We start from the raw sequence: 26282 nt of genomic DNA on the forward strand, positions 1-26282 counted from the left end.
AGATGTACAAATAGGTAGTTACAGAATAGCCATGGGGATGTGTAGTACAGTGTAGGAAATAGAGTAGTCAAAGAACCTATGCATGACCCATGGACATGAACAATGGTGTGGGGAATTGTCTGAGGGCAGGGGAATCTTGAGTGCAAGGGTGGAGAATGGGAAAAATGGGACAATTGTAATATTATAATCAATAAAATATAATAAAAATAGTCATGGTTTCACTTAAACATTCATTTTGTTAAAGACTAATATATTCTCCTGACTGAGATCATGTTTATTATTTTCTACGCTAGTAGAGTATACTATATAATGAATTCATTTTATTTTCCTATCTAGAGGGGGAATATTTCTTGGAGTTTTCTATGATAATTGGCCTACCATAGCCTTTTAGCAATAAGAAGATTTTCTTTGTTTTGTAATAAGTTTAAAATCATAAGCAAACATAGAAGTCTCAAAATTGGCATACTCAAATCCTCAAAATATGATTCACTTTGCCAGAAAAAAAAAGCAATGTAGAGAACAAAGAAATGTGCCATTGAAAATTTCTGTTCCTACCTTATATTAGAACTGAGGTATTTAAGAAAATTAATTCTATGTCAGCATGCCTTAAATGACATTTACATCTACTTAGGTGAACATCCTAATATCCTATCATTTACCAGAAGTAACTTTTAACCTACTTGCTTTTCTTTTTGTCTTTTTGAACAGTAAAGTGTGTTTTTCGAAATAGTCTACTCAGATTTTTTTTATGTCCACAATCTGGAACATTAATGCCCACTTCAGATTCTTTATCAAAGTGGTAAGACAGAGTGGTACAAGTGGCAAGGTCACCTGGGCCAGGTAGCTCAGTTGGTGGGTGCATCGTCCTGATATACCATTGTTGTGGGTTCGATCCCTGGCCAGGGCATGTGCAGAGTTCAAGCAAAGATTGCATGAATAAATGGAACAAATCCATCTCTCTCTCTCTCTCTCTCTCTCTCTCTCACTCTTTCTCTCCCTCTGCTTCTCTCCTTTCTTTCTTACTTTCCCTAAAATTAATAAATTAAAAACAATTAAAAAATCTACTTGAAAAAAGTGGCAAGGTTACTGCATTAACTTCCTAGGGCTTCTGTAATGAAGTGCCACAAGCAGGATGATTTAAAACAGAAATGTCTTGTCTTGCAATTCTGGAAGTCAGAAGTCCAAAATGAAGGCATCAACAGAGGTATGCTATGCTTCCTCTGAGACTCCAGATAGAATTCTTCCTTGGCTCTTCCTAGATTCTGGTGATGGTTTGCTGGCCATCTTCACTCCTCCTTGGCTTATGGATACATTACTCCAATTCTCTGTGTCTGCATGGCAGGCTCTCTGAGTTTCTGTCTCATCACATGGAATTCCTTAGGACACCTTGGTCATATTGGATTAGAGACCCACCCTACTCTGGTATGACCTTAGTTAAATTAATTACACCCGTATTTCCACATAAGGTCACCATCTGAGGTACTGGGAGTTAGGATGTTATTGCATCTTTTTTTTCCTGTGGGGAGGGGCACAATTCAACTTTTAACAGTTATAAAACCAATAAAAGTAAAAACTTCTGCTTCTGGAGACTTACCTAGCAGGCAACATCTTCATTTTCTACATATATGTTCTTCCTTACATGTAGAAAAATAACTACACAGATAGGTATGAGAAGGGTGTGTGTGTGTGTGTGTGTGTGCTTGCTCACTTCTTCAGATCTAAAATGGGTCTCATCACTGATAAGCCAGGGTCATGGAAAACGGTGCCAATTGTGGTTTATGTTTTCAGACCTAGTTCCTTTTATCAAGACATGGGGATTGGCAAATTTTTCTTAGAGTAGGCTATTCATTTTTGTTTGTGATATCAGCACACTGTTTTTCTTTTTCTTTCTCTAGTGTGATTAATATAGGTAAAGTAAAAAATGGAATTCCGATGGGTGGCTTTTATTTCTACATCCTGAGTGAGATAGGTTACAAAGTAGCAAAGTGCTCAACAATTCTGGTTTAGGAGGGATTTCAACTCTTTCTTTCTCACACCGGAACACACGTCACTGCTGTGAGCCTCCCTGCTCTAGACAGGAGACGTGAATAATTTTGTTACGTTAGTTCTGAATTTCCTCAGTAACCTGACTTTTTCCACTCAGTTCTCTAATCATTTGGTGATATGCAACCAACATTTAGCGCATATGTATTATACAGGAAAACGGAGATGAACTATAATCTCTATACTTAAAGACCACTTCCTAAATAACTAAATCAAAGACTACTGGTCCCAGTTACTTTTCTTAATACCTTTCATGTTGGATTAGAGTGTATTCAAATACAGGATTGAGTTAAAAAGATTGAGGGGGTGCAAATAAATACATCAGGGATGTTAAAGTTGTTCTTGTACACTCTACTATGCATTTGTGACTTACTTTTTTTAAATATATTTTTATTTCAGCTGAGAGAGACATCAGTGTGTACTGCGGGGTGCAGACCATTACGATGAAGATTAATTTTTGCACAGTACTTTTCTCCGGTTATTCTGAAGCAGATCTGGCCCTGAACGGAAGGCATGGAGATGCCCACTGCAGGGGTTTCATCAATAACAACACCTTTCCCGCGGTGGTTATTTTCATCATCAATCTCAGCACCTTGGAGGGCTGTGGCAATAACTTAGTGGTAAGATTCGTGTGAAATAGTGTGCTAGGTTGGGGTCATAGCTCAAAATAAAAAATAAAAAATAAACAGCTCCCCGTTTCATGAAATAATCAGAAGTTCAATCCATCTTTCAAGAAAAAATTCCAATAAAACTGAAGAAATCATTTTCCTTTGCCTGCTTGAGGATTCTGCTCCCAAACATGTAGTTTTATTTTCCAAAAAATGGTTTTCTCTATTGTAGCTGGGCAGTCGAGGCGCCTGAGATGGGCTGTGCTACTCAAAGGAACTTCATTTAGTGTGTGTGTGACATTGTTGAATATTTCTCTCTAGTTTGTCATTAGCTATGTTCTTCATGCTTTTTCTGAAAGTATCTTATCATACAAAAATTGTTTGTTCCAGTGAGTTTGGCAATGAATCACTTGGACTATTACTTCTTAGTGACCTCATTCAAAAAGAAAAATGAAATGCGGAATGGAAAACTTAGAATTATTTGGGTTTTATATTTAACATTGAATAATTCACACCACTGTTTTGTAAAAGTAAAGGGTGGGGAGGTGTCAGCATATCTGGTGGGAAATTCTTCATTCTGTGGGACTGTCCTTTGAATTCCAAATTGTGTGTCATTCTCCGTCTTACCCATGAAATCCCAGTAGCGTTCTCTCTGTCACTGAGAATATAAAAACATCACTTCAGGTATTTCCTCCCCGAATAAGAACTGCTGGTCTATGCTCTTCATTTACTTATTCATGCATTGAACACCAAAAATAGAATTGAAGAAGTCATTAACTCTGCTGAGAATTAAAATTAATTGAAGTAAAAATGGTAAGATTTGGGGACTGTTACGTTGAAATTCATTTAGTATGATTTTTCGCTTTGCCTGTTTAAATGTAATTTCATTGATACGTCTGAGCAAAGACAAAACGGAGCTACAACAGCATGACCACTTAGTCTGGTGAAGAAAGAGAAATCGGCCTTTCCTCTTCGTAAATTATTGTTTAGGGTTAAGGGGGAAGGTTTGCTTATTCCAAGGGCAGAGTTTGTAAGACTTGGTGAGAGAGAGATGACAGGAAAAAGAGATTTCTTTCTTTTTTCCCAGAGGTCAGCTAGAATATTGTACCCATGACCATCCTAAGCCTGCAGCGTGAGTATTGTTGACTCTTTATTAAAAGCATTTACTCATCGCTCTGAGTCGTGTGCAGAGAGCTTAGGAAGTGGGCCTAAGGAGCAGTCGTGTGGGTTGATTATTGCTGGTCTGGGTTTCCTTGTGGAGAGGGGGAGCCCGCGGGGCGAGCGGCAGCGTTTCCTTTCCTCCGCGACGGCCCAGGTCCTTCCCCTCACCAAGCTTTATTCTCTGGGTAGTCTTGCCCTGCTGCCTGCAAAAGAATTCGCATGGAATGCCAGGCAAGGTGTGTGTGTGTAACTTTCACTTTTTACAGAGTACAGTAACTCTGCTATAAAAATTGTCCTGTGTGTGTATATATATTTCGAACACAGATTGTTATTTTTAACTAGCCAGTCAGGTATGTGCTGAGAGGGAGAAAGATCTGCTTCATTTCTTTTTTTTTTTTTTTATTATTGTTCAATACAGTTGTCTCCCCCCCGCCACCATTCCCCCACACCCCAGCCTTCCCTACTTCCCACCCTTGATCCTACTCCTCTTGGGTTTTGTCCATGTGTCCTTCCTAGTTCTTCCTGAAAACCCTTCCCCCCATTATCCTCTCCCACCTCCCCTCTGGTTACTGTCAGTTTGTTCTTAATTTCAGTGTCTCTGGTTATATTTTACCTGCTTGTTCATTTTGTTGATTAGGTTCCACTTATAAGTGAGATCATATGGTATTTGTCTTTTACTGCCTGGCTTATTTCACTTAGCATAATGCTCTCTAGATCTGCTTATTTTCTATTTTTGTCTTAGATGTCATCAGCTTTGGATTCTGTTCCAAGGACAGTCCTACACGGGAAAAATTAAGTAGACTACTAAATCATTAAGTTAGAATAAAAATGTTTTCATTCATAATGATTCTGGCTCTATTCATGAATTAGCTAGATAATTGCCTCAGCTTTGCCCATCTGCTCCTAGGTTCATGCACATCATTTATTCTATTGTTAAAAATTAAGTATTATAGGTCTTCATAATATGTGCTAATATATTTATTGAGTGTCATGGGTATTTGACATAGTGAAAGAAGCTGTATTCCTTTATGGTTTATGAAGGTCAAGAATATTATAGATTATTCCTAAAATAGTAGTTCTTAAATTTTAGTGGGATTGGAGAATAGAATGAAAGCTCACCAGTGCCAGGAGAATACACACCCAGACAACACTGTTTTGTGACTTCAGGGAGTTCACAATCCCCCTGAAACCCACACATGATCTATTGCCCAAGAAGGAGATGGGACTCTCCATGGGCCACAGAGGAAAACTGACTGTGAAGATTGACTTAGAAAACTTAAGACCTTAAATCATGTCTTCACAATTTACTTTGGGGCCCCAAGATGCTGGCCTCACTGTGCTGTGTTGAAGATGCAAAGGTGAACAAGGGCGCCTGGTGATGGCCTGGGACTGTTCCTGCCCTGTGACACTGCTATGATGCGCCAGGCACTGCCTGGCGGAGGTCGAAGGTGAGATCCAGGGGAGGAGTAGAGTATGTCATGGTGAAGTGGGGCAAAGAGGAGGCAAAAGGAGTCTGCACAAAGGCCAGAGCCATGAGGCTTTGGGCTGGGACATTATTAACAAAAGTGGGAGCCTGGAGATAGGAAGCTAAAGTAGAAAGCAAGATCAGATTAATAGGGGTCTTTGATACCATGCCACAGAATTGGGAATTATCATGAACACTTGCAAATTATTTGTTATAGCACTCTGAACATACAATCTCTCTCCTTTTTTGTTGATAAACTACCATTGGAAAGTTTAAATTTCATTTCATTAGGACACGTATAATCACTTAAAGATAACATTATGTTTGATTAATCTTCAAATCATGATATGTTATATTTGAAAGACAGCCTAGAAATGATCTAGTCTAATATTTTACTTTGAATATGAAATGCCTAGATTTATATATATCCATTTAAACATTGAACTTGATCTACCATTCTAACAGGTATCCACAGTTCCTGGACTCAGTGCTTATGGAAACACAACTTCAGTACAAATAGGAAATATTTCAGGATATATTGATACTCCAGATCCACCAACAATCATCAGCTATCTACCTGGGCTTCTTTACAAATTTAGTTGTAGTTATCCATTGGAATACCTGGTTAATAATACCCAGCTTGCTTCGTAAGTTTGCATTTAATTCTTGCTGCCTCGTACTGTTTTTGTGTTTGAATCATTTCTTATTCTTAAGGGACTTATAAAGGTTTATAAGGACTTATTCAGAAGAATTTTTAGAAAGTATCCAAACTAATGCAGTGGAGACTGTATCAGGTCTTGTCCTTTCTATTATCTATCTATCTATCTATCTATCTATCTATCTATCTATCTATCTATCTATCGATCTATCTATCTAAACTGCTATGACCCACATCAAAAGCTCAAGACATAATATATATATAATATATTTTATATATTTATTATATATATTTTTTCCCAAAAGTAAGCCTGGATCAAACTTATCAGGTATCTGCCTTGGGTTCTCCTCACACCCTTCAGAACTGCCCAAGAACCTAAGAACTCTGGGGCCTCCAGCAGCACAGAAGGCCTGCCATGTTCCCAGTGTGTAGAACTTTCAGTTGCTACATTATTGGGTCCTGCTTGGCTTCAGTCTCTGCCATATGCTCTCATTGTTGTATTTTGCTGTCTCAGAATCTGGTCTCAGTTACTTCTGCTGAGGTGTCACCTGCACAGGAGCTGACAATTCTCAAAGAAAGGTGGCATCACCCAACGCTAAAGAGCTCCAGATACACACTGAGGTCGTAGCCTTTGTTTACAGTTATGTATTCATTCATTATTGTCAAAGCACATATTTCAAGACAGAGTTATATCCACATTACAACATAATCATCTAGATTTGTTAAATCTTTTTAATAAAATGGGGTGTTCGAGTGAAAACTTTTCCTCTCCAACTTTAGGCTTGGCTATTACAAATTTGTAATTATTGTTTAGTCTTAGTTACAAGGGAATGTGAAGAACACATTTTGCTTCAGATAAAAAAGAAGTATTCATAGCTGGTTTTAATAGCATAATGATTATTACCACCTTGGTCAACCATAAGTTTTTAATGTGGAAAAGAAGAAAAGAAAGGCCTTGGGTCTAAGTACAGTACAGAGGAAAGTAGGTCCACAGCGTGGCTCAGTCTCTTACTCTGCCAGCCCCCTGCCCCACTAAATTTATACCTGAGCTTCACTGTGCATGAACATCATTCAATTATTTTAAAATATATTTTATCTATTTACTTTTAGAAAAAGGAGAAGGGAGGGAGAATGAAGGAGAGAAACATCAATATGTGGTTGCCTCTTGCATGAGCCCTGACTGGGAATCAAACAAGTGACCCTTTGGGTCACAGGCTGGCACTCAGTCCACTGAGCCAAACCAGCCAGGGAAACTTCTATATTAATGAAATTGATGAAAATGTATTAGTATCAGATTCAAATTCTTTTAGAATAATGTTTTTCTGCAAAAGTCTCATATAAGTTACACAAAATAGAAATAAGGTGCATTTGTAAATAAAAGTATCACAAAGAACAGTTTGCCTTCACTGGGCCACACTTTCTTTTTGACTATCTATCTGTAGTGGTCATTTAAACCACATGTCCACTCCAAGTCTACTTAAAAGTATGTCAGGCTTACTCAAGGGTTTTAGTGCCTGAAATGCAACAGTAAGGGATAGCTGAAACTTTTATTTTAAAATCTCTTCAAAGCTTTCTTTTTTTCTAACCTTGTTTTAGATCCTCAGCTGCTATTTCTGTGAGAGAGAACAATGGTACATTTGTCAGCACTTTGAACTTGCTCCTTTATAACGTAAGTTGATGGGTGAGAGATGTTACTTTCTCTCTTACCATTCTCAGGAACTGTTCATGTGAGTGTGTTTTACATAAAAATCTACCGAAAGCCATGTTAACCTCATTACACCTTGTTAACCTTTGTCTGTCTTTCTTTCCATATTCATATCCTTAGTGATAAAGATATAATAGAAAGTTCATCATTTCCTAAAGGTTGATAAATGATTTAAGTTCACTTCATAATTGTGATTCTGATTCTGCAGAGTTATTTCAAGTGCCTGTCTGCTTTTAAGTGTTTATATTTATTTATGAGTGTGTGTGTGTGTGTGTGTGTGTGTGTGTGTGGCTATACCCAGGCTCAAGATTTGGGGAATAATAATTTTATGATAAAGTATAGGAAAAGTACAAATAATACTTTTGGAGACAAGCTTGGTGATGAGTGTGTTAAATATTTTTAATATGGCTTTTGATTAATGTCAATTCTACCACATTTAAAATAATTTGGATTGACTAGATAGTATTATCTGAACTTTTGTCATGCAAATATCAACAGTGGCAGCAAAATGTGAAAAATACATGGATTTCTATTTATAACTCTAACATTAATCGTCTAAATGATATTTTCATGTTGATTAAAATTTTTATTCATACATTTTAAATATCTGATTTAAATATCAATTTTTCAATCTATCAACCATTTGTGTAAATTATGAATCTGATTTTTACAGTATTACTCATGTCATCATGACACTTAATTATAATTCACACAACTGATTTAAAAGTCATTGTGTTATACTTTGAATATAATGAGCTATAAATACTGTAGTAGAACATTTTCCACAGGCATTTAAAAAATCATGTTTATAAGTTTGTAGTCAGACACCACAGAGCTCTAAACAAATTAAAACATGTTGGAATGAAGATTGCTTTTGTTGGTATGATTTTCCATCCCTTCTAAACTTTCTTCTGTAAGAAGCTGCTACGTTTGTTGGTTTTACAATCTCAGCAAATACAGGGGTTGGCAAAAGTAGGTTTAAACAGTTGCTCATGTGGAGAGTGATACAATAATTAATTACTAATAATATAAAAATAAACTGTGTTTTGCATCCTGAGTACTATAAACCTACTTTTGCTTTCCCCTGTATGTGCCAATATTTATTTCCAAGATGGCCAGATAATTATTATTGTGAACAACATTTTTTAGTGAACTAAGGGGGAGGTGGAATGCTGGAGGGTTGGGGGGTACAGAGTAGAAAAATTATAATAGTATAATCAATAAAATATACTTAAAATAAATAAGAAAGGAAGTAAGAAAAAATAAATGGAAAGTTTCTATTTGTTTATTTATATGTGTAAGCTCCCTGAGTTGAGGTGAATAGTGTGAGTTTAATATGATTTGTTATAATTGAGTGAAACAAGAATGACAATTTCTGATCTTAAAAAAGAGTGAAAAATATACCCACAGAGCATTTAATGATAACATTACTTTCTGTGAAATTAAACAATTCTGTCAATGGAAAAGAAGAAAATAAAAATTTAAAGTGTGAATTTGAGGAGAACTTTGCTGTTAAGGTCTTTTCTTTATTATTAGAAATAATATAACTGTCCCATTTCTAACTAGACAAGAAAATAATCTCATTCACAATTGCTTCAAAAAGAATAAAATATGTAGGAATAAACCTGACCAAATATATAAAGACCTATACTCAGAAAATTATAAAACACTGAGGAAATAGAAGAAGATACAAATAAATGGAAGCATATAGCATGTTCATGGATAGGAAGAATTAACATCATTAAAATGTCCATACTACAGAAAGCAATCCATAGATGTAATGCAATTGCTATCAAGATTACAATGATGCATTTCACAGAACTAAAACAAATGTTCCAAAAATTTATATGGCACTACAAAAGGCCCCACATAACAACAGCGATCCTGAAAAAGAACAAAGTTGGAGGAATCATGCTACCCGATATGAAATTATACTATAAGGCCATAGTAATCAAAACAGCATGGTACTGGCATAAAAACAGACACACAGATCAATGGAACCAAATAGACAGCCCAGAAATACACCCACACATTTTTAGTCAACTAATATTCTACAGAGGAAGCAAACACATACAATGGGCTAAAGATAATTGTTCAATGTGGCATTTGGAAAATTGGAAAGATACTTGCAAAAAAATGAAATTAGACCACCTTCTTACCCCACATGCAAGAATAAATTCAAAATGGATTAAAGACTTAAATATTAGATCCAAAACCATAAAAATTGTAGGAGGAAACATAAGCAGCAAAATCTTGGACATTGCTTGTAGCAATATTTTATCTGGTATATCTCCCTAGACAAGGAAAAAAGAAAAGATAAACAAATGAGACTACATCAAACCAAAAAGTTTTTACACAGAAAAGGAAAACAGACACAATTCTTCAAAGAGTTTCTAGAATCTTAATGCTAAACAAAAGCCCATAATTTAATGATAACCTACAGATTTTAATTCTACAGTGAAAGGCAAATTGTTGGACATCAGACTCTCAATGAAATAGGTGGTGCCAACATGCTTCTTTTTCTTAATCAGTTTGCAATACCAGTGTTATTAATGGTTAAATAAAAATTAAATTGAATTTTAAAAGTCATTTACTAACCAGTTGTTTAATAGAATTCAACCATTTCCCCACAAACAATTTTTTAAACTGACTTTACTTTTCAGAGCTGTTTAGGTTCACAGAAAAACTGATCTGAAAGTAAAGACCTCCTCTGCCTGACCCCAATTTCCTCTATTATTATGGGGTATACTTGTTACAGTTATTAAACCAATATTGATATATTTTAACTGAAGTCCATCATTTACATTTACATTCACTCATAATGTTGTATATTCTGTGGGTTTTGACAAATGTCTATGATATGTGCCTGTTATTACAGAAGAGTTTCACTGCCCCAAATTACTTTTTTTTAACATGGTACCATCACTGTATTTTGCCACATTACAGGACATTAAAATACTAGTAATTTATAATAGAAAGAGGGTTTAGCATACTTTCACTAATTGACCCCAAATCATGCTTATTATTTGTTTTCAACACTAACATTTAGCTACCCAAGTGTAATTTTATTATAGCATTTCAAGTTAAATATTTCTTCTCAATCATGAAGTGCTGTTTTCCTATTTCACATGCAGTTTCTTATTTCTAATCTTTAGGATGAAAAAGTGCATTACATACCCTTTATTCCTATTCTCTGGTTATTCTTTTAGAGAGGAAAGTTGTACCTACCTAATTTGGATTTAGTGCAATTGCTGGTTTGTGTGTATTCTTAGATTCAGTAAATGTACTTAGGAAAATTTATCAAAAAAAAAGTAAGGATTGTATTGATTATGCAATTTCCATATATGTGGCCTGCTTCAAGTTGAACTGTGGCTTTATTGCTGAGAAATATAAATATATCAGTTTTCTCCTCTCCCGAAATGGAGAGTGAGCATAACCTTGTGAATTTGAATTGTATCTAAATATTAGTGTAATCTGAATAGATACAAAAACACTAAATTTAATATAAACTTATGAATGTTTTTGAAAGTTGAAGAAAATATCTAAAATAAGTATAAATTGGGGGGGACAATATTGTACTAACAAGAATAAAGGCATCCAAAATAAAGACAGCAAATTACCTTTTAGAAACAATTTTAGTAGACAAAAAAGATAACTCATGGTTCAACCTCAGCTGAACCACATCATTTGCAAATGACTTAACAGTATAACATCTATAAAGAAGCAAGTTTCTTCTGGACAGTATCAATGTATATGTAAGTAGAAAGTGCTGTATAGTTAATGAAGAAGGGGTTACTTGGAGAACTTGGAAAAGAGAGCTAGGAAAATAATTAAGTAAAAATATCTATAAGAAATGGCTAGAGTAGCTAGTATTATTTATCACGGAAATATAGAAAATAAGTATGGCATATAATCCCTCACTTATCTGGCTTTTGGGGGAATAAAATATTTCACATGAATGCAACTTTTTCAAAAGTGAAGCATAGAAATTAACCATAAATAATTTAATTAAAAAAATTCAAAATTTGTTGCTTTCTTTCCCACCTTTGGAAGAGAGTATGCCCTGTATTTTGCTTTGCTTGATGACCTTGATATTTCATAATGAACATCAAATATATCCCCTTGCTGCAAAATAGAAATACCTTCAGAGTTACTGAATTTGGGGAAACAATTTGCCTCCAGATGAAATAATTTGACAGCTTACATTTTTAGGAGATTTTTTTGTATTCTACATTTTTTCCTCCTTTCTCTTTATTAACAAGTTGAAGTATGTCACTTTTTAATTTCTAATCTGCTACTTTAATCTACTGTACATTGGGGAGTGATATAAATAAGTTCTCTAGAACTGGTGTCATATACGGATAAAAAGGTAGAATGACATCCTGAGGTATCTGTCCTTCTATTAAGCAACCACCAAGAAATTTGGTTCAGGAACTCTATGGCCTGCATTTTGGCAACTTAGAGAACTTGTTGGTTTCGTTTTTGGTTTTCTATTAAACCTGGTAACTTCAAATTGCCAGATGAGTGATTTTGGGTAAATGTTATCATGTGTACAAAGATATACAACTCCAGTGGTGAGGGGCTTAAACTAAAGCAGATATACTTTAAATAAACTTTTTAAATAAATGGAATTTTAAATAAAGAAGACTAACTATTGATAGTTGAATATCAAAGAAAATATTAACCATTGACTATTAACGATTGGGTATATTTAAATATTCTGAACATTTACTATCATATATGGTAAACTAGGGAAAAAATCTGTGCATGGAAATGAATTTGTTATTTGGATATGGTTTAGGACAGCTTTGACAAAAACTAGAAGATTAACTAGGTCTTTTACAGAGTTGGTTTGGTAAATTTATGTTGATTTGCCTGTCTTAATATACTTTTATGACATTATGTTTTTAAGTGGTAAATATGCTGTTGTTAAAAAGGCAGTGATGGATTGTTTATTTTCATCATTAGGATTCAACCTACAGCCAGCAGTTAATTATCCCGAGTATAGGATTACCTTTAAAAACCAAAGTATTTGCAGCTGTGCAAGCCACTAATCTGGATGGCAGGTACTTTCAAACTCATCTTTTGCTGGTTAAAACATCTGGCTGCCTAAAACCTCATGAATCAAAAAGTTAGCTCATTCATTTTTAATTTCAAAGATACTGTCATTGCCACATCATTGAGGCATGCTAATGAACAGAAGTAACAGATTATGAAGATTAAGGGTGATGTTCATTTTATGTCAATTGGAAAATGACTTTTTCCATAAAGAAGGAGGGGTAGTGACTGGAAGAGGGCATAAGAGATCTTCTGGGATACCAGGATGTTCTAATTTTTTCATCTGAAAATTGATTAATCAGATGCAGTCATTTAATGGACACTTATGATCTGTGCACTTTTCTATCTCTATGTTACTATTCAATAAACTTTTATTAAAAAGTCAAAGAAATCCCTCTGTAAGAACCTGGGCCAAATTTATATAAAACAATTCCCAGCAATAACTCTGCAAAAAAAAAAATTCAATCTTCATGATACTTAGAAAATTAAGAATGATCAATTGAAAGAGAATTTAAAAGCTAAAGATCCAGTCCTGCTCTATAAAAGTGTATAGAATGATAGGATTTATTTTGGATTTCTCACATATTATTACTTAAACTTCATATCCTGAGGAGATTAGTATACTTTGGAAATTTGGTTTTACTTTAATTTTTCCCTCTCTGTCTTCTTGATATTTTTATTCTTGGATATATGTGATTTTTAAAATAGTCTTACTAAATGTAGAGTTCTTTTTTTTCTTTGCGCTGGCATTCAGTTTCCATGGACTAGTAATTTTTATAACACTAGAGTTGGAATGGAGTAATATACAAACTTAGGCACAACCAGGTCTCCTGGAGGAAGGCTGTTTCTTTGCCTTCTGGTTTTCCTCTACACACTTAACATGGTGTCTATATGGACTCCCACCCCCACTGATTCCAGCATAAGTTAGAGTGTATAATTTATGCGCCAAATTCCTTTGATGAATGTGGTATTATAATATACTTTGTCATCTGTTAGAGACAGTAACTCCTGGACACAAAATGCCATTGTTCACAGTGAATTTAGAAGCATCTATGCAGTTCACTTTTGGATTTGTTTCCTCAGGCTTTTACCATCCTTTTGCCTGGTATGCAATTTGTGTATATGTTTGTGTGGTACTGTATTTATTAGGCTTAATCTCATTTGATGTAGGATATCATCTTACTGCAGATTTTAAAATATATTTGAGTTTAGAATAATGTTTTAATAACAAAGAATCCTCCACAGATAACAAGAGGAGTTCTGACTCTAGACTATGCTTGCCTCTTCCTGCAGATGGAATGTCCTCATGGATTATTGCTACACAACCCCGTCAGGGAACCCAAATGATGATGTTCGGTATGACCTCTTCCTTAGGTAGGTGTCTGACTGATTCTTTCATTGATAGCAAAGACCCAACTGTCGATAATTCAAGTGGAAAACACACATCAGAGAAACAAATTATAGGGTACTTTTATAGTATTTAAGTTTAAAGTTTTACATTTTGAAATTTTAGTCCTTATAAGGCTGGAAGTACAAAAAGTTGAGAACAGTTTTCAACACAAAAGGCTGATGAGGCTATTGTTGAATGAGAGTTGCAAGTAAGTCAGGTTTAGCAAAGATGTTTTATTCATGGTTAGGTCATGTGGGAATATTTCACTGTATTAGGAAAAGCATGGCTAGGCTGTTACTGGCAATAAGAGAATGGCAGTGGGAGGGTGCTATTTATCCACAGCTAGACTGTCAAACCGCATGTCAAATGGAGAGTAAAATTAAAGCAATGGTCTAGATAATTTAGACCCCAAAATGCTTTTTTTCATTTATCAGTATTTAATACGGAAGTATGAAACAGCCTCCCACTCCTTTTTTTATCAGAGCCAATAAGTTCAACTTCATTCCCCATAGACACTGATAGAGTGAATGTAATCTACATTTGGGGAGAGGGAGCATGGATCATAAAAACATTCAATCATCTCAGTTCCCTTTCAGCATTTTTATCTGACAGTAGAACAGACTTGAGAGTCAAGCAATGGCTCCTAATCGTGCTTATAAAATACAGTTGGGCTCAGATTGCCGCTGCTTATTGACACATGATGGGAGTAATATGATGGGAAACTAAAAGAATATGTTTTATTGGCTAGTCACTGCTTAGATGATGTTCAGAGGGTATGGTCAAACTGATAGTTACAACATATAGCTGGAAGTGTTAACGTGGGCAAAATTGAGAGGAAAATCTATCAAAAGCCTTAAAAGATTTCATATTCTGTGTTTACAAATTAGAAAGTATATTCTAAAATATTTATAACTTTCTGGTCTTCCAGAAAAGACCTATTTAAATAGTAAAACATGGGGACATACTGGATGTTCAGCAATAAGGAAATGACAGGTGAATTGTGGAGAATCATTAAAGTGAGAGCTCACACAGGAACTGCGGTCATGTCGTTATCTATAAAAAATTTAGAAAAAAATGTCGATTCTCTTTTATTTCCTTCATTTCTGTCTTCTCAATGTTTCTATCCTTAGAAATATATGTCTTACAATTTAAATCTACTAAATGTGAAGTGAAAAAGTTAGTATTTAATTGCATTACAATTGACATCATTTATATCACTATATATGTATATATATGATAGAAAAGACAGTAAGGAGAGACATTAGAAGGTTCACACTGGTGATTTATGCATGTTGAAATTGTGGATAATTTTGTTTTGAAAACTTTCTTTTCCAAAAATGTCTATGTTAGTCAAAATTTGATAATGTAGATTCTGATGATCAGACTCATACCTTGGTATTACTATGGCTTTAGCTCAGGCTTCAATCTTTTCCAGTTTCCTGTGGAAACTAAAGAAGAGTAAACTTCACAGCTAAAAGAAGTCCCCCAAATGCCATTTTTGGTAAAACTGGGAGGAAAAAAAGCCCATAGAAATTCCAAGATATGTGTTAATGTTGATAAAAGCAGTTAAGATTAGGAGAGGATGGTGGAATGGACTCAAGGGTAAAGTTGAGAAGCCCGGGGCTGATACCCTCACGAGTATCTTTAGGTGAGAGAGCAGAGAAAACCTGTTACCCAATGACAGCATTTTCAAAGAAAACTTGCCAGTCACTGTAAAACAGGAGGGAGCCCTTCGATTGGGGCAACCCTTGAGGAAGGTCATTAAGGTTCCACACTGCCCTAGGAGTTTCTGAGGGAAACAGCTCTAGGAAACTCCAACTCTTTCAGATATGAACGGTAGACAGGTAGACAAATGAGGGCAGTTCTGGCAGTGTTCCTTCATACTACAAGAAAGATGGGAAAAATGGCAGAAAAAAAATTTTAAAGATGAATTAAACTCACTTGGAAAATGTTGACACGGAACAGATAGATTTGTAATTGAACATTCCAACAATAACTTTGTTTTAGAATTTAAAAAGTAATTATAGTATAAAGATACAATTATCAGGACTCAGATAAGAAATAGTAGGCTGGTAAAAGGTAAGGCAATAAGAATGTGAAAAGAGAATCAGAAGAATTTTAGATGAAAAGGGAAAAACAAATGTAATACGGAATGGAATAATTAAATAGTGTGCAAGGGAGATTAGACAGAGCAGAAAGACACAGCATGGGACAGAGAAGATAAAAATAAGACATGCAATTAAAAAACAGATAGAAAGAAAAAAGATGAAAAAGGATTAGAGTAGAAGCAATAGAAATAAAAGGTGGCAAAAGGAATCCAGTATCTGTATAATGTATATAATCAGGTTCCTCCAAAAGACACCAAAATAATAAAATAGAACAAATATTTAAAAATATAATCCAGACACACTCTCCTAAATTAAAAGAAATTCATATGAACATAGTGAAAGGATGCCTTGGATAATACTAAAGCCTTCATAAAGTGGAAACTAGGGGAGGTATAAAAAGACATAGTCAGAAATACAATAAAAATGAGATACTAATTACCCTCTCTCAGGAAACTTAGTCTTGGTGGCCAACAATTAAGTAAGGATATAGAAGATCTAAGTGACGTAATAAATAAGCTATGTATTGATAGCTAGCAATTTGAAACAATATCAGGAAACAGAAAGTGACCACCACTTGCAAGTTTAAAACTTTTAAATAACAATTGGGCCAGAAATGGAAATATGACTCAACATTTTGCAAAAAATAAAGAACAATTTAAGTTCTTTGAAAAAACATAAAAGAATCACAAGCTACTCTAATCAAGAAAAAAGTGAAATAGGACAGATTCATAAAAAAACAACAATACATGAAATGAGGAAGGCATGGCTCTACCAGATACTATAGTAATAAATTCTAAAAATATTTTTTAATGTGATACTTTGCAAGAATAGACACATGGACAAAAATTTGGAATAGTAAGCTGAGAAAATAGATCCAAAACCTGTGAAAATATATTATAGGGTAGACTGTGATAGAACAAACCAGTGAGATAAACAGAGATTTTTTAAATAGTGCTGGGTAATGGATACTATTTAAAAAATAGCACTGGACCTATACTTCACTCAATACACCATAATAAACTTTACATAGACTATTTATTTAAGTGTACAAAATACAACTTTTAGTGTGATAAGAGAAAATACTCATATTAACATAAGAAATCTTTTTAAAACTTTGGAGTAAGGAAAATCCGTCTTCAGCCCAAATACTCGATGCCATCAAATAAAATATTGAAAACATAAAAATCAACTGTATGGGTGCCTGTGCATGGACACACACGCACAGTGTGAGGATGTCCAAAGCCAAACAACGAAATAAAGCAATATGCAACTTACATAACAAGCAAAGCAAGGATTCCACTCTCCGTAAGGTAAAAACAACAAGTAAGAATCAGAAAAAAAGGCCAACAATAGAAATATGAGCAAAGGACATAAACAGTATTGAAATTTAGAAACACCAAGTGGCCCTAGCCAGTGTAGCTCAGTTGGGTGCCATCCCAGGAATGAAAGGTCTCTGGTTCATTTCCTGTCAGGGCACACACCTGGGGCGTGGGTTCAGTGCACGTGAGAGGCAACCGATGGATGTTTCTCTGCTTCCCTATCTCCCCTCCTTCCCCTCTCTCTAAAAGAAAGTATAAAGGAAAGACATGCCGAGTGGCTTTAATGTATATGAAAAGATGAACATATTCATTTCTACTAAGAAAAATGTAAGTTGAAATTATATAGTGCTAGTTCATTTTCCCTATCAAACAGGGAACAATCCAAACTTTTCCCACAGGCTTTGTTAATGTAGCTCTGGGATTTTTCATACATTCCTGAGGAAATGTAATAGTATTTATAGAGGGTAATGTGGCAAGTGCAGATTATACAGATACCCTGAACATGTAGAAAATGCTGTATTATGAAGCTGCCTATCATTTACTTTGTAAAAAGCAAAATCGTCAAGGGGACATGAGTAGGAAACTAAATAAACTAGCACATGTGCACAATGGAATACTGTACAACTATAAATAAACAAGGAGGTTCACTAAGTACTGATATGGAACGACTTCTTATGATGCATTGCTAAATTTAAAAAAAAGGCAAGGCATAAAAATATATAGACTGTCCTGTAGTTTGTTTAAAAAGGAAGGAACGATAAAAGTATATTGTCTGTGCTCCTATTTGCACATATCCTGGGAGGATGCAATGCAAGTGAGATCACCTCTGGCAGGTTTGTATATGGATGCGAATGGTAGGGACCAGACCAAAGACGGGAGGAGACTTTTCACTATGTGTACTTAGACTTTTTGGATTTTTACCATGTGAAATTACTTCCAAAGTTTAACAGTAATATTATAATCAGAAACTGATCTATCTATGTTTTATGATGTAGGTCATGTCTGTTGAGTTCGCTTATTCTCTTAATAAATGTCTATAACATGGCATGATTTTGTTAGCCATTCATGTAGTGGGGTACTCTTAATATTGCAGAATTTTTTTACAAGCCCAAGTGGGCTCGTAATTTCTAGTAATATCCTGTTTTCACATTTCCCTAAAATGTAGCTGTGACAAAGATCCTCAGACCACTGTTATTGAAAATGGCAGAAGCCAGCAAGGCCGATTTTCCTTTGAAGTGTTCCGGTTTGTCAAACACAAGAATCAGAAAATGTCCACTGTCTTCCTGCACTGCGTTACCAAGCTCTGCAGAGCCGATGACTGCCCTTCCCTTATGCCAGTATGTTTCTGAGCAACTTTATTCTAAATTGCCAAATTGGTCTAAGCTGAAAGGTTATCGAGTGCTAGACACTAATTTTATTGAGAGTGGAAATGCATCAGGTCAAACTGTTTGAAGTAGGATTTATGCATTCATCTAGCAAAGATCTATTGAATGCCTACTTTGTGCCAAGCATTAGATTGGGAATACAGAGATGCATGCATGAATTCAGTTAACTTATCATTTAGAAGCAGGAACTAGTCATGAAATGAAACAAGGCAAAAATGTTATGGCACAAAGGCAGACATGGACACAGACTATAGGAAGACCCAGTGCTCACTATTGTCAGAGAGTTGAAGCAGGAGATATTGGGAGGGTGGGGGGAGGAGATGAACCTTGGGTGGTGCCTGAAGATGAATGAACCCCAAAGGCACAAAATCAGATGTGAGAGATGTGAGAGATACTACATGCCAAATAATAGTCAAAGTCACAAATGCATAAAACAGAGTAACCAGGGAACTTCCAGTCTTTTAGTAAGGCTATGGAACAGACTGGGAGATGATGGGCAATCTAAGGACAGGACATGGTCAGCCACAGAAAGGGAGGCCAGAGGACCTGGGAATCCCCTAGATTGAAAATTAAAAGCTATGAAAAGTGTGGATGTGAAATGCATAAAACCATCACATAAAATATAGATCCATTTACTAGTGAATAGAAATTATGTTTTTGAAAGACCTGCTATACTCACACCAATATTAACCTAAGAAAAATGCAGGCATGTTTTTTAATTTGAAACAACTTTAGTATGTTTATATTTATGTTCAAATTCATGCATTTCTTTATAGCTATTGATTAGTTTGGTCCTAACTAACTATGTCAGGAGGTGTTAAAAGGCGAGTCTACATTACCTTGGCTCTGTGCTGACGAGCATTTCAGGGAAAGATTTATAAAAGTCTTGAGAGAAATAAAAGTTGGAAAGTTTGATAAACACAGCTCTTTTTCAGGAGAGCCACAGAGCTACGTAAATTAATGAGGCAATGAACTATTATAACTGGAGGAAATAAAAAGTGTGGACCAAGCCAGGATAAGTAACATTGTAGCAGTTATATGTGGTAAAGTAATTAAATAAATGCACACAATTAAGTGAATAAAATTAAACATGTGGTATCTCTTCCAAAAGAACCTGCTTTCCAAATGGCCATAAAGAAACAATTTTGTGTTAGGGTGGAATTTCATTTGTTTTCATTAACTCCTCAGACTTGCAGCCACAGAGAAAGGAGGGACGCGGGGAGGAGGACCACTTGGAGACCCCAGAGCACTTCTGGAAATGCCATCCTCTCTGCGGGGCCCATCATTACGCGGAGTGGTAAGAGTGCCATAACAGACAGTTCCAAAATGGCTTGTTACTTGGCTTCTAAGGGGAACTCAAAGTGGTTCGTAGAGAGCTCTAATTAATTGTGAAGCAAGATAAACTGCCAACCAATGTTAATTTCACAGTATTTTCCTGTTAACTTAGACAAAGGGCAATATCATCTATACCACATTTCCCTTTTTACACACACACACACACACACACACACACACACACACACACACACACGTGTTCTTTCCTGGATGTTTTCATTTGCCTCTCCGGGTCTAGTCTACAATATCTTTCCCTGAGGTACTCCAGAAGACTGGTCTCTGAACTTGATCCACGGGTGACCTTCCCATCTAGTTTCTGGCTGGGCTTGGCCAATAGGTGGCACTGTCAGAGAATGGGAGTGTAGTTCCACAGAGCTGTTCTCTCAGTTCTGTGTATCCATCCCTCACCCATGGCTCCAGTAACTTTTCTCCTCTTGTGAATTCCTTACATTTCTATTAATAGTCCTATTATGCTCTTCTTAAATTGCCCAGTTTGAGCACCATTTGTTTCCTTCCAACATCCTTGTTCTCATCGTACTCATGAATCTAATAGACACATTTATACACATATATGAGTATCCTAATGTACACAAATATTTTTTGCATGCATGTATTCTCTCTCTCCCCCTGCGAAGTGATATTACTTTATATCAGCATGAACCCAGACATCCAAAATAAGGCAGACATGCAGTGTAAACAATACAAATTAAATGTTTAGAAAACTGGGTGGTTCCAGCTTTTGTCTTAACAAATTTTGTGACTTGGGATTTTACTTCACTTCTCTGGGCAATATTTCTTGATTTTTTTAAGTGAAGGTTTTGAAAAAATAAACTTAAAGATTCTTTCTAACTCTATAGTTCTCAATTTGTAAAACCCAGAACAAAACAAAATGGAATTCTGGTTTGGATTATGTTCTAATAATTTTTTTCTCGATTTTATATTAGCCATAAGCCTATTATGTTTCAGTTAGATTATCTTAACCTTTTCTTTTATGCTTCCCACCCCACAGTGAAAAGAAAATTTTGCCTAAAATAGGTAATTCAGCAAAAAGTGGCTTGGGCCTGAAAAATCCAGATAATTAATTGCTTTACCTACTTACTCCTTTGTGTTTGTATAGACATAGCATTCCTTAGACTCAAACTAATAGACCTTTTAAATAATGCAGAAATTTATTAAATATCAAACTTCAAACTTAGTCCACACTCCTTGAGGGTGTGGTAGGTGTTTTGAATGGTTTGAAAATGATTGGTTTGTGGTTTATGAAAGGTCCAAATCTTATCTCTGTCCAGCTGTCTGATGTAGCTGAGAGAATCATACTGCATAGAAACTCAGGTCTGCGGCCAGTTATAAATGCTTTGGGGTAGGCACAGTAAAGATATTTCGACTCCTATGAAGCGTATCTAGAGCCAGTTTGCTGTAAGAAAAGAACCTTGAAAGTGACATTTCTCTATCCATGTTGGGTAGATGGCTTTTCCTCCTTATTATCCTCCTTGCCTCCTTCTTACCTGGACCAAATTGAATATATGTGTTTATTATTTTTAATTTTTCACATTTAAATGTTACATATTTTAAATAATTTGCTAGGGTAAGATAAGTTTTAAAAGGACCGAAATTACAAAGACCACCAAATCCCAGTAAAAATGACCAAGTAGAAGTTTCTAATTCTGTTATAGCCAGCCAGCTGTCCAAGTTTGGAGGGGTCACCCGTATCATATCTAGTCACCTGAAATATCTGTGTAAAATACCCCAGGAGCTAATGCTTCCATCACAATGCCCGAATGTCATGCCTAGATCTCTTCCTTCACAGTTTTAACATGTTTCCACCTCAGAAGGGTGGCATTTGTTCCCCAGCACACTAAGGCAGTCTCCTTCATCATCTCAGGCTCCCCACTGGCAAGTCCTCCAAAGGATCATGTTGAAATCTTGCAGGTCCCCTGCCAGGGGGATGAAATGAAGGTCCCCTTCATTCCTCACTCACTCTCTGTGGTTTAGTTCTTATAAGTAGATAAATATCAGTAAAGTGGATGTTCCTCATTGTTTGTTTTTTTTTTTTGGTGATCATGGTGGCCTCACTATGTAGAGAACCATACATGATGATTTACATCAATACTCTGATATCCATGCAAAAATAATATTTTAAATTCCATATAAAACAGAACTCAGAAGTCCAGCTGTGTCCATCCACAGACAAACCCAACATCAACTTAATGTCCTGCTGAATGACCAAGGCTACCATCTCTCCTTGGTTTCAGTCTGTTTTCACCTTAGGTCAGCTGGATTTATTTCTTCAGGTCCCAAGGCTGGTTTTCTACAGAGAAGTCCAATTTCAGGCTTGATTTGCTCTCTTCAAACCTTTCTGATACTTGGGATTTTTGCTTTGTTAACTCATTGAACCATTCCTTTCACCTAGACATCTGGCTTAGGTCAAGTTAATAAGATGTTAAACCTCAGAAATCCTGTTTTTTATTTTATTTATTGTTTTTATAAGATTTTATTTACTTATTTTTAGACAGAGGCGAAGGGAAGGAGGAAGAGAAGGAGAGAACATCACTGTGTGGTTGCCTCTTCATGTGCCTCCTACTGAGGACCTGGTCTGCAACCCAAGCATGTACCCTGACTGGGAATTGAACCAGTGACTCTTTGGTTTCTCAGGGCAGTGTTCAATCCACCGAGCCACACCAGCCTGGGCCAAAATTTTATTTTGTTTTGTGTTTTAATAAGATCAAATCTATTCTGGATATTTTTTACCCAACATTAGTAAATCATTTTGCTAGTTGAATTAAGAAAAATTCACATCCTTAAAATTCAAAATCCATAAAATTCCTGAAGTGTTCTTCTTCTAAGCTCCCAAATATTAAAATGATTCAGTAAGGAAATGCTTATCATGAGGTACAATTATGGAAATTTAAATGTACCATCACTGGGAAACAATGGTAACTAGTCATTTTTCTTAACATGAATTCCCATAAAGAAGTTCAAACCAAACTCCTGTTCGACTAGCATCATTGAGTTTTAGGGGTGGTTAATTCATCGAAGCATATTTATTTAGCCCTCACATGGGACAGGTGCTCTGGTAGGAACTTGGAGTACAATAGGGAACAGGCCACAGGCTCAGAGTTCAAAGACAGAGATAGACTATGAACAAACATAGCAGGGCAAAAAGTAAAAAGTTTAGAGCACAGGTGGCAAACACAAGGCCCACTGGCTGAATCCCGCCCTCCACCTTGTTTTATCTGGCCCGGCACCTTGTTTCTACCCAGGTGGCAGTGCCAGAGCTCTTGCTTAACTGTTAAGGAGTAGTTACATTCACACAGTCCTAAATACATTAGACCCTTTGAAGGCAACCATGAGGCTGATGTACCCCCCACCACAGTGAAAATGAGTTTGACACCTCTGGTAGAGGGTCTAAACTTGAAATATGTGCTAGATTTACCACATGGATAATTGAACATTTGTAAAAAATAGCTTATGCTAAGAAAGATAAAGACATTCATTTTGCATATATCTTTGTACTAATGTTCATTTCCCCCTGGTGTATTTCAACTACTTATGTGAGAGAAAAGCAGAGGATGACAGTTTATCTGCCACTTCCGGCTCTCGGACAGCTGCGCTGTTTCTGCTGCCACTTTTCTCCTCTGGTCCTCAGATAACATGGTGCTTTTCTGAAGAAACTACCAGGTGTATTATTCTAATCTGATGTAATTCCAGGAGGTTTCTTTTGGCATGCATATCTATGTTAAGAACAAGTGGATGTGAGGGAAAAAAAAAACCAGAACTGTGTGGTGCCCAAAATCTCCTGGAAATGTCCACCTCCTATTTCTGGGCTTAATTTCACTTTCTTAATTACAATGGTACTGATATTGCAGGACGCCAGAAAAAGCCACCAGACAATGTTATTCCCACCACCCTTACCAACCATCAAATACAATTCCCAACAATATTCCAGTATTACATGCTTGATTTCGGCCACCTGTCAAAGGTAGGATGATTTCATTTTCAGGGTCCTGGAACCTGGAGCTGGTTTGGCTCATTCAGCATTTTTGTCCGCACACAGAGATTTTTTTCACAGCCAGGTTCTTCTGGGTGACACCTGGGATGTGGTCCTTAGAGAAGTGTTGGTGATAATGTGGGAGAAGAGGGGAGAGTCTGGCCTCTATTCACCTCTGGAGGCAGAGAGACTAATAGTAGGGGCACTGTTGCCTACTCTGGGACACATACGTAGAAGGAGGGGCTTTTTTATTCCTTAATAGAAACACGTTTTAGAGCAAATACGTGTGATTTATAAATGAAAGATAGCTGTTTGAAAAGAATTCTAGAGTATTATAGATTCTCCTCTGTGTTCCAGTGAGGCAGCAGGCCTTAGGACAAGGCCTCAAGGACCTTTTGGAGGAATTAATCACAGTTCCTTCATCCCATCTCTTTCCATGAGAAGCAAGTGTCTATAACATGGTGTGGGCTAGAGGTTAGGATTTCCTGAGGGTGCCTTACAAGGAAATTGGAGCTGTTTTTCTTTCAGCCCTGTAACAACGCACTGCGCCATTCTAAGGTTCCCGCGAGCGTGCTCGGTTGATTTCGGGCATCGCACTTCGGGGAGGAAACGCGAGGACCGCCGTTTCTGCCTGGACGCACATCTCCAAACAGAAACCGCATCAGATGTTTTGTAAATATCTCACCAGGTTCTACCGGCAGTGGTTTCAAACACCAGTCCTAGAGTTTTGTAGCTCGAGATATTCATCTCTAGGACTAAAAATATTTTTCAGACTTGGGTAGTTTATGTTATTTTAGAAAAAAGGTGCAGAAACTGAGCTTTTATTTAAACGTGTTTACTTTGTCGTGGAGGCTGTGACAGATGGAAGTTTCTTCATCTGTAAAATGGGGGGTAACAATCATATCTAAAGCTTATGACTACTCTGAGGATTAAGTGTGACAACATATAAAAAAGTACTTTGTAAACTGTATGGTACTACACACATTAATTGCCATAATATTTATACTCCAAAACCAGTCCACTGCACACATTTTATCGTTGAAATAACCAACACTCACTCATGCATACACATGTATTTAATGCAAATATGAAGTTCACTTGTCGTACAAGCTCAGGGGTTAATTGTGATATGATTACAGAATGGGTAACAAAAATCGTGAAGCAAAGCGATGTGTTCATTGCATCTATTATTATATTTGCCAGGAAAGAAGTGAACAAATCAACAGCTTCAATATTTTACTTCCCAGATGCAAATAAAATGACTCAAGCTCAGACAGCACGTTTTCCTTTCATTTAGTTATTAACTGTGAATTTATCTTCTTGGAAGTTAACATGAAGTTTTTGTAGATTACAATGGGCAAATTGGCAACACTTAAAATAAAGTGGCACTAAATAATGGATATTTCTGTATAACAAAATAACAAGTGGCAGGGTATAGGGCTATAAAAAATGTAATAACTGTTAACAATTACTGCCCCCACTAACGCGAGTAAAGAGATAATGATGAGCACAGCTGGCAGAAAAGAATACAGCACAGTGTATTTCACCATTATGACTGTGTGCCCAGGACAGGGGGTGGGCTTGGGGAATAGATAGATCATGAAATTTCACACATGTCGGAGAGAAAATGTGAAAGCCGATGGTTTAGGAGAATTTTTTATTATTGCCTCCCTCTAGGAAATTATGGGTGAAGGCGAGGAGACACATTGGTAAAAGTAATTATAGAATTGTACTAAACATAGGTAAATATTTGGAGACACAATATTGCTTTTCTTTTTTTCCTCCCTTCCAGATGAGACTCCAACCAACAATTCACAGCTTGGTAAGATAATTAACATATATTGACGCTGAAAGTATGATTTTTTACAGATTGTATTTATTTTATTTTTAGAGAGAGGGGAAAGGAGGGAGATAGAGAGGGAGAGAAACATCAATGTACTATTACCTCTGGTGTGTCCCCCAACTGGGGACCTGACCCACAATCCAGGCATGTGTCCTGACTGGGAATTGAACCAGCTATTCTTTGGTTCACAGGCCTGTGCTCAATCCACTGAGCTAT

General features: G+C 36.2%; 1 protein-coding gene across 5 annotated transcripts in view; it reads left to right on the forward strand.

The window, feature by feature from the left end:
• ZPLD1 (zona pellucida like domain containing 1) overlaps positions 1-26282 on the forward strand; it is a 148717-nt gene that overhangs the window by 118791 nt on the left and 3644 nt on the right. For all 5 annotated transcript variants that reach the window (XM_053663102.1, XM_053663103.1, XM_053663106.1 and 2 more), the window contains 8 exons: positions 2443-2663; positions 5743-5924; positions 7532-7604; positions 12609-12706; positions 13992-14072; positions 18681-18852; positions 20089-20197; positions 26016-26045. In XM_053663102.1, coding sequence (XP_053519077.1) covers positions 2443-2663; positions 5743-5924; positions 7532-7604; positions 12609-12706; positions 13992-14072; positions 18681-18852; positions 20089-20197; positions 26016-26045 — 966 coding nt within the window. The remainder of the gene's footprint in view (positions 1-2442; positions 2664-5742; positions 5925-7531; positions 7605-12608; positions 12707-13991; positions 14073-18680; positions 18853-20088; positions 20198-26015; positions 26046-26282) is intronic.

This window comes from Artibeus jamaicensis, unplaced genomic scaffold (genome assembly GCF_021234435.1).
Source record: "Artibeus jamaicensis isolate MK-2021 breed Jamaican fruit bat unplaced genomic scaffold, CSHL_Jam_final contig_3126, whole genome shotgun sequence".
NCBI lineage: Eukaryota > Metazoa > Chordata > Mammalia > Chiroptera > Phyllostomidae > Artibeus > Artibeus jamaicensis.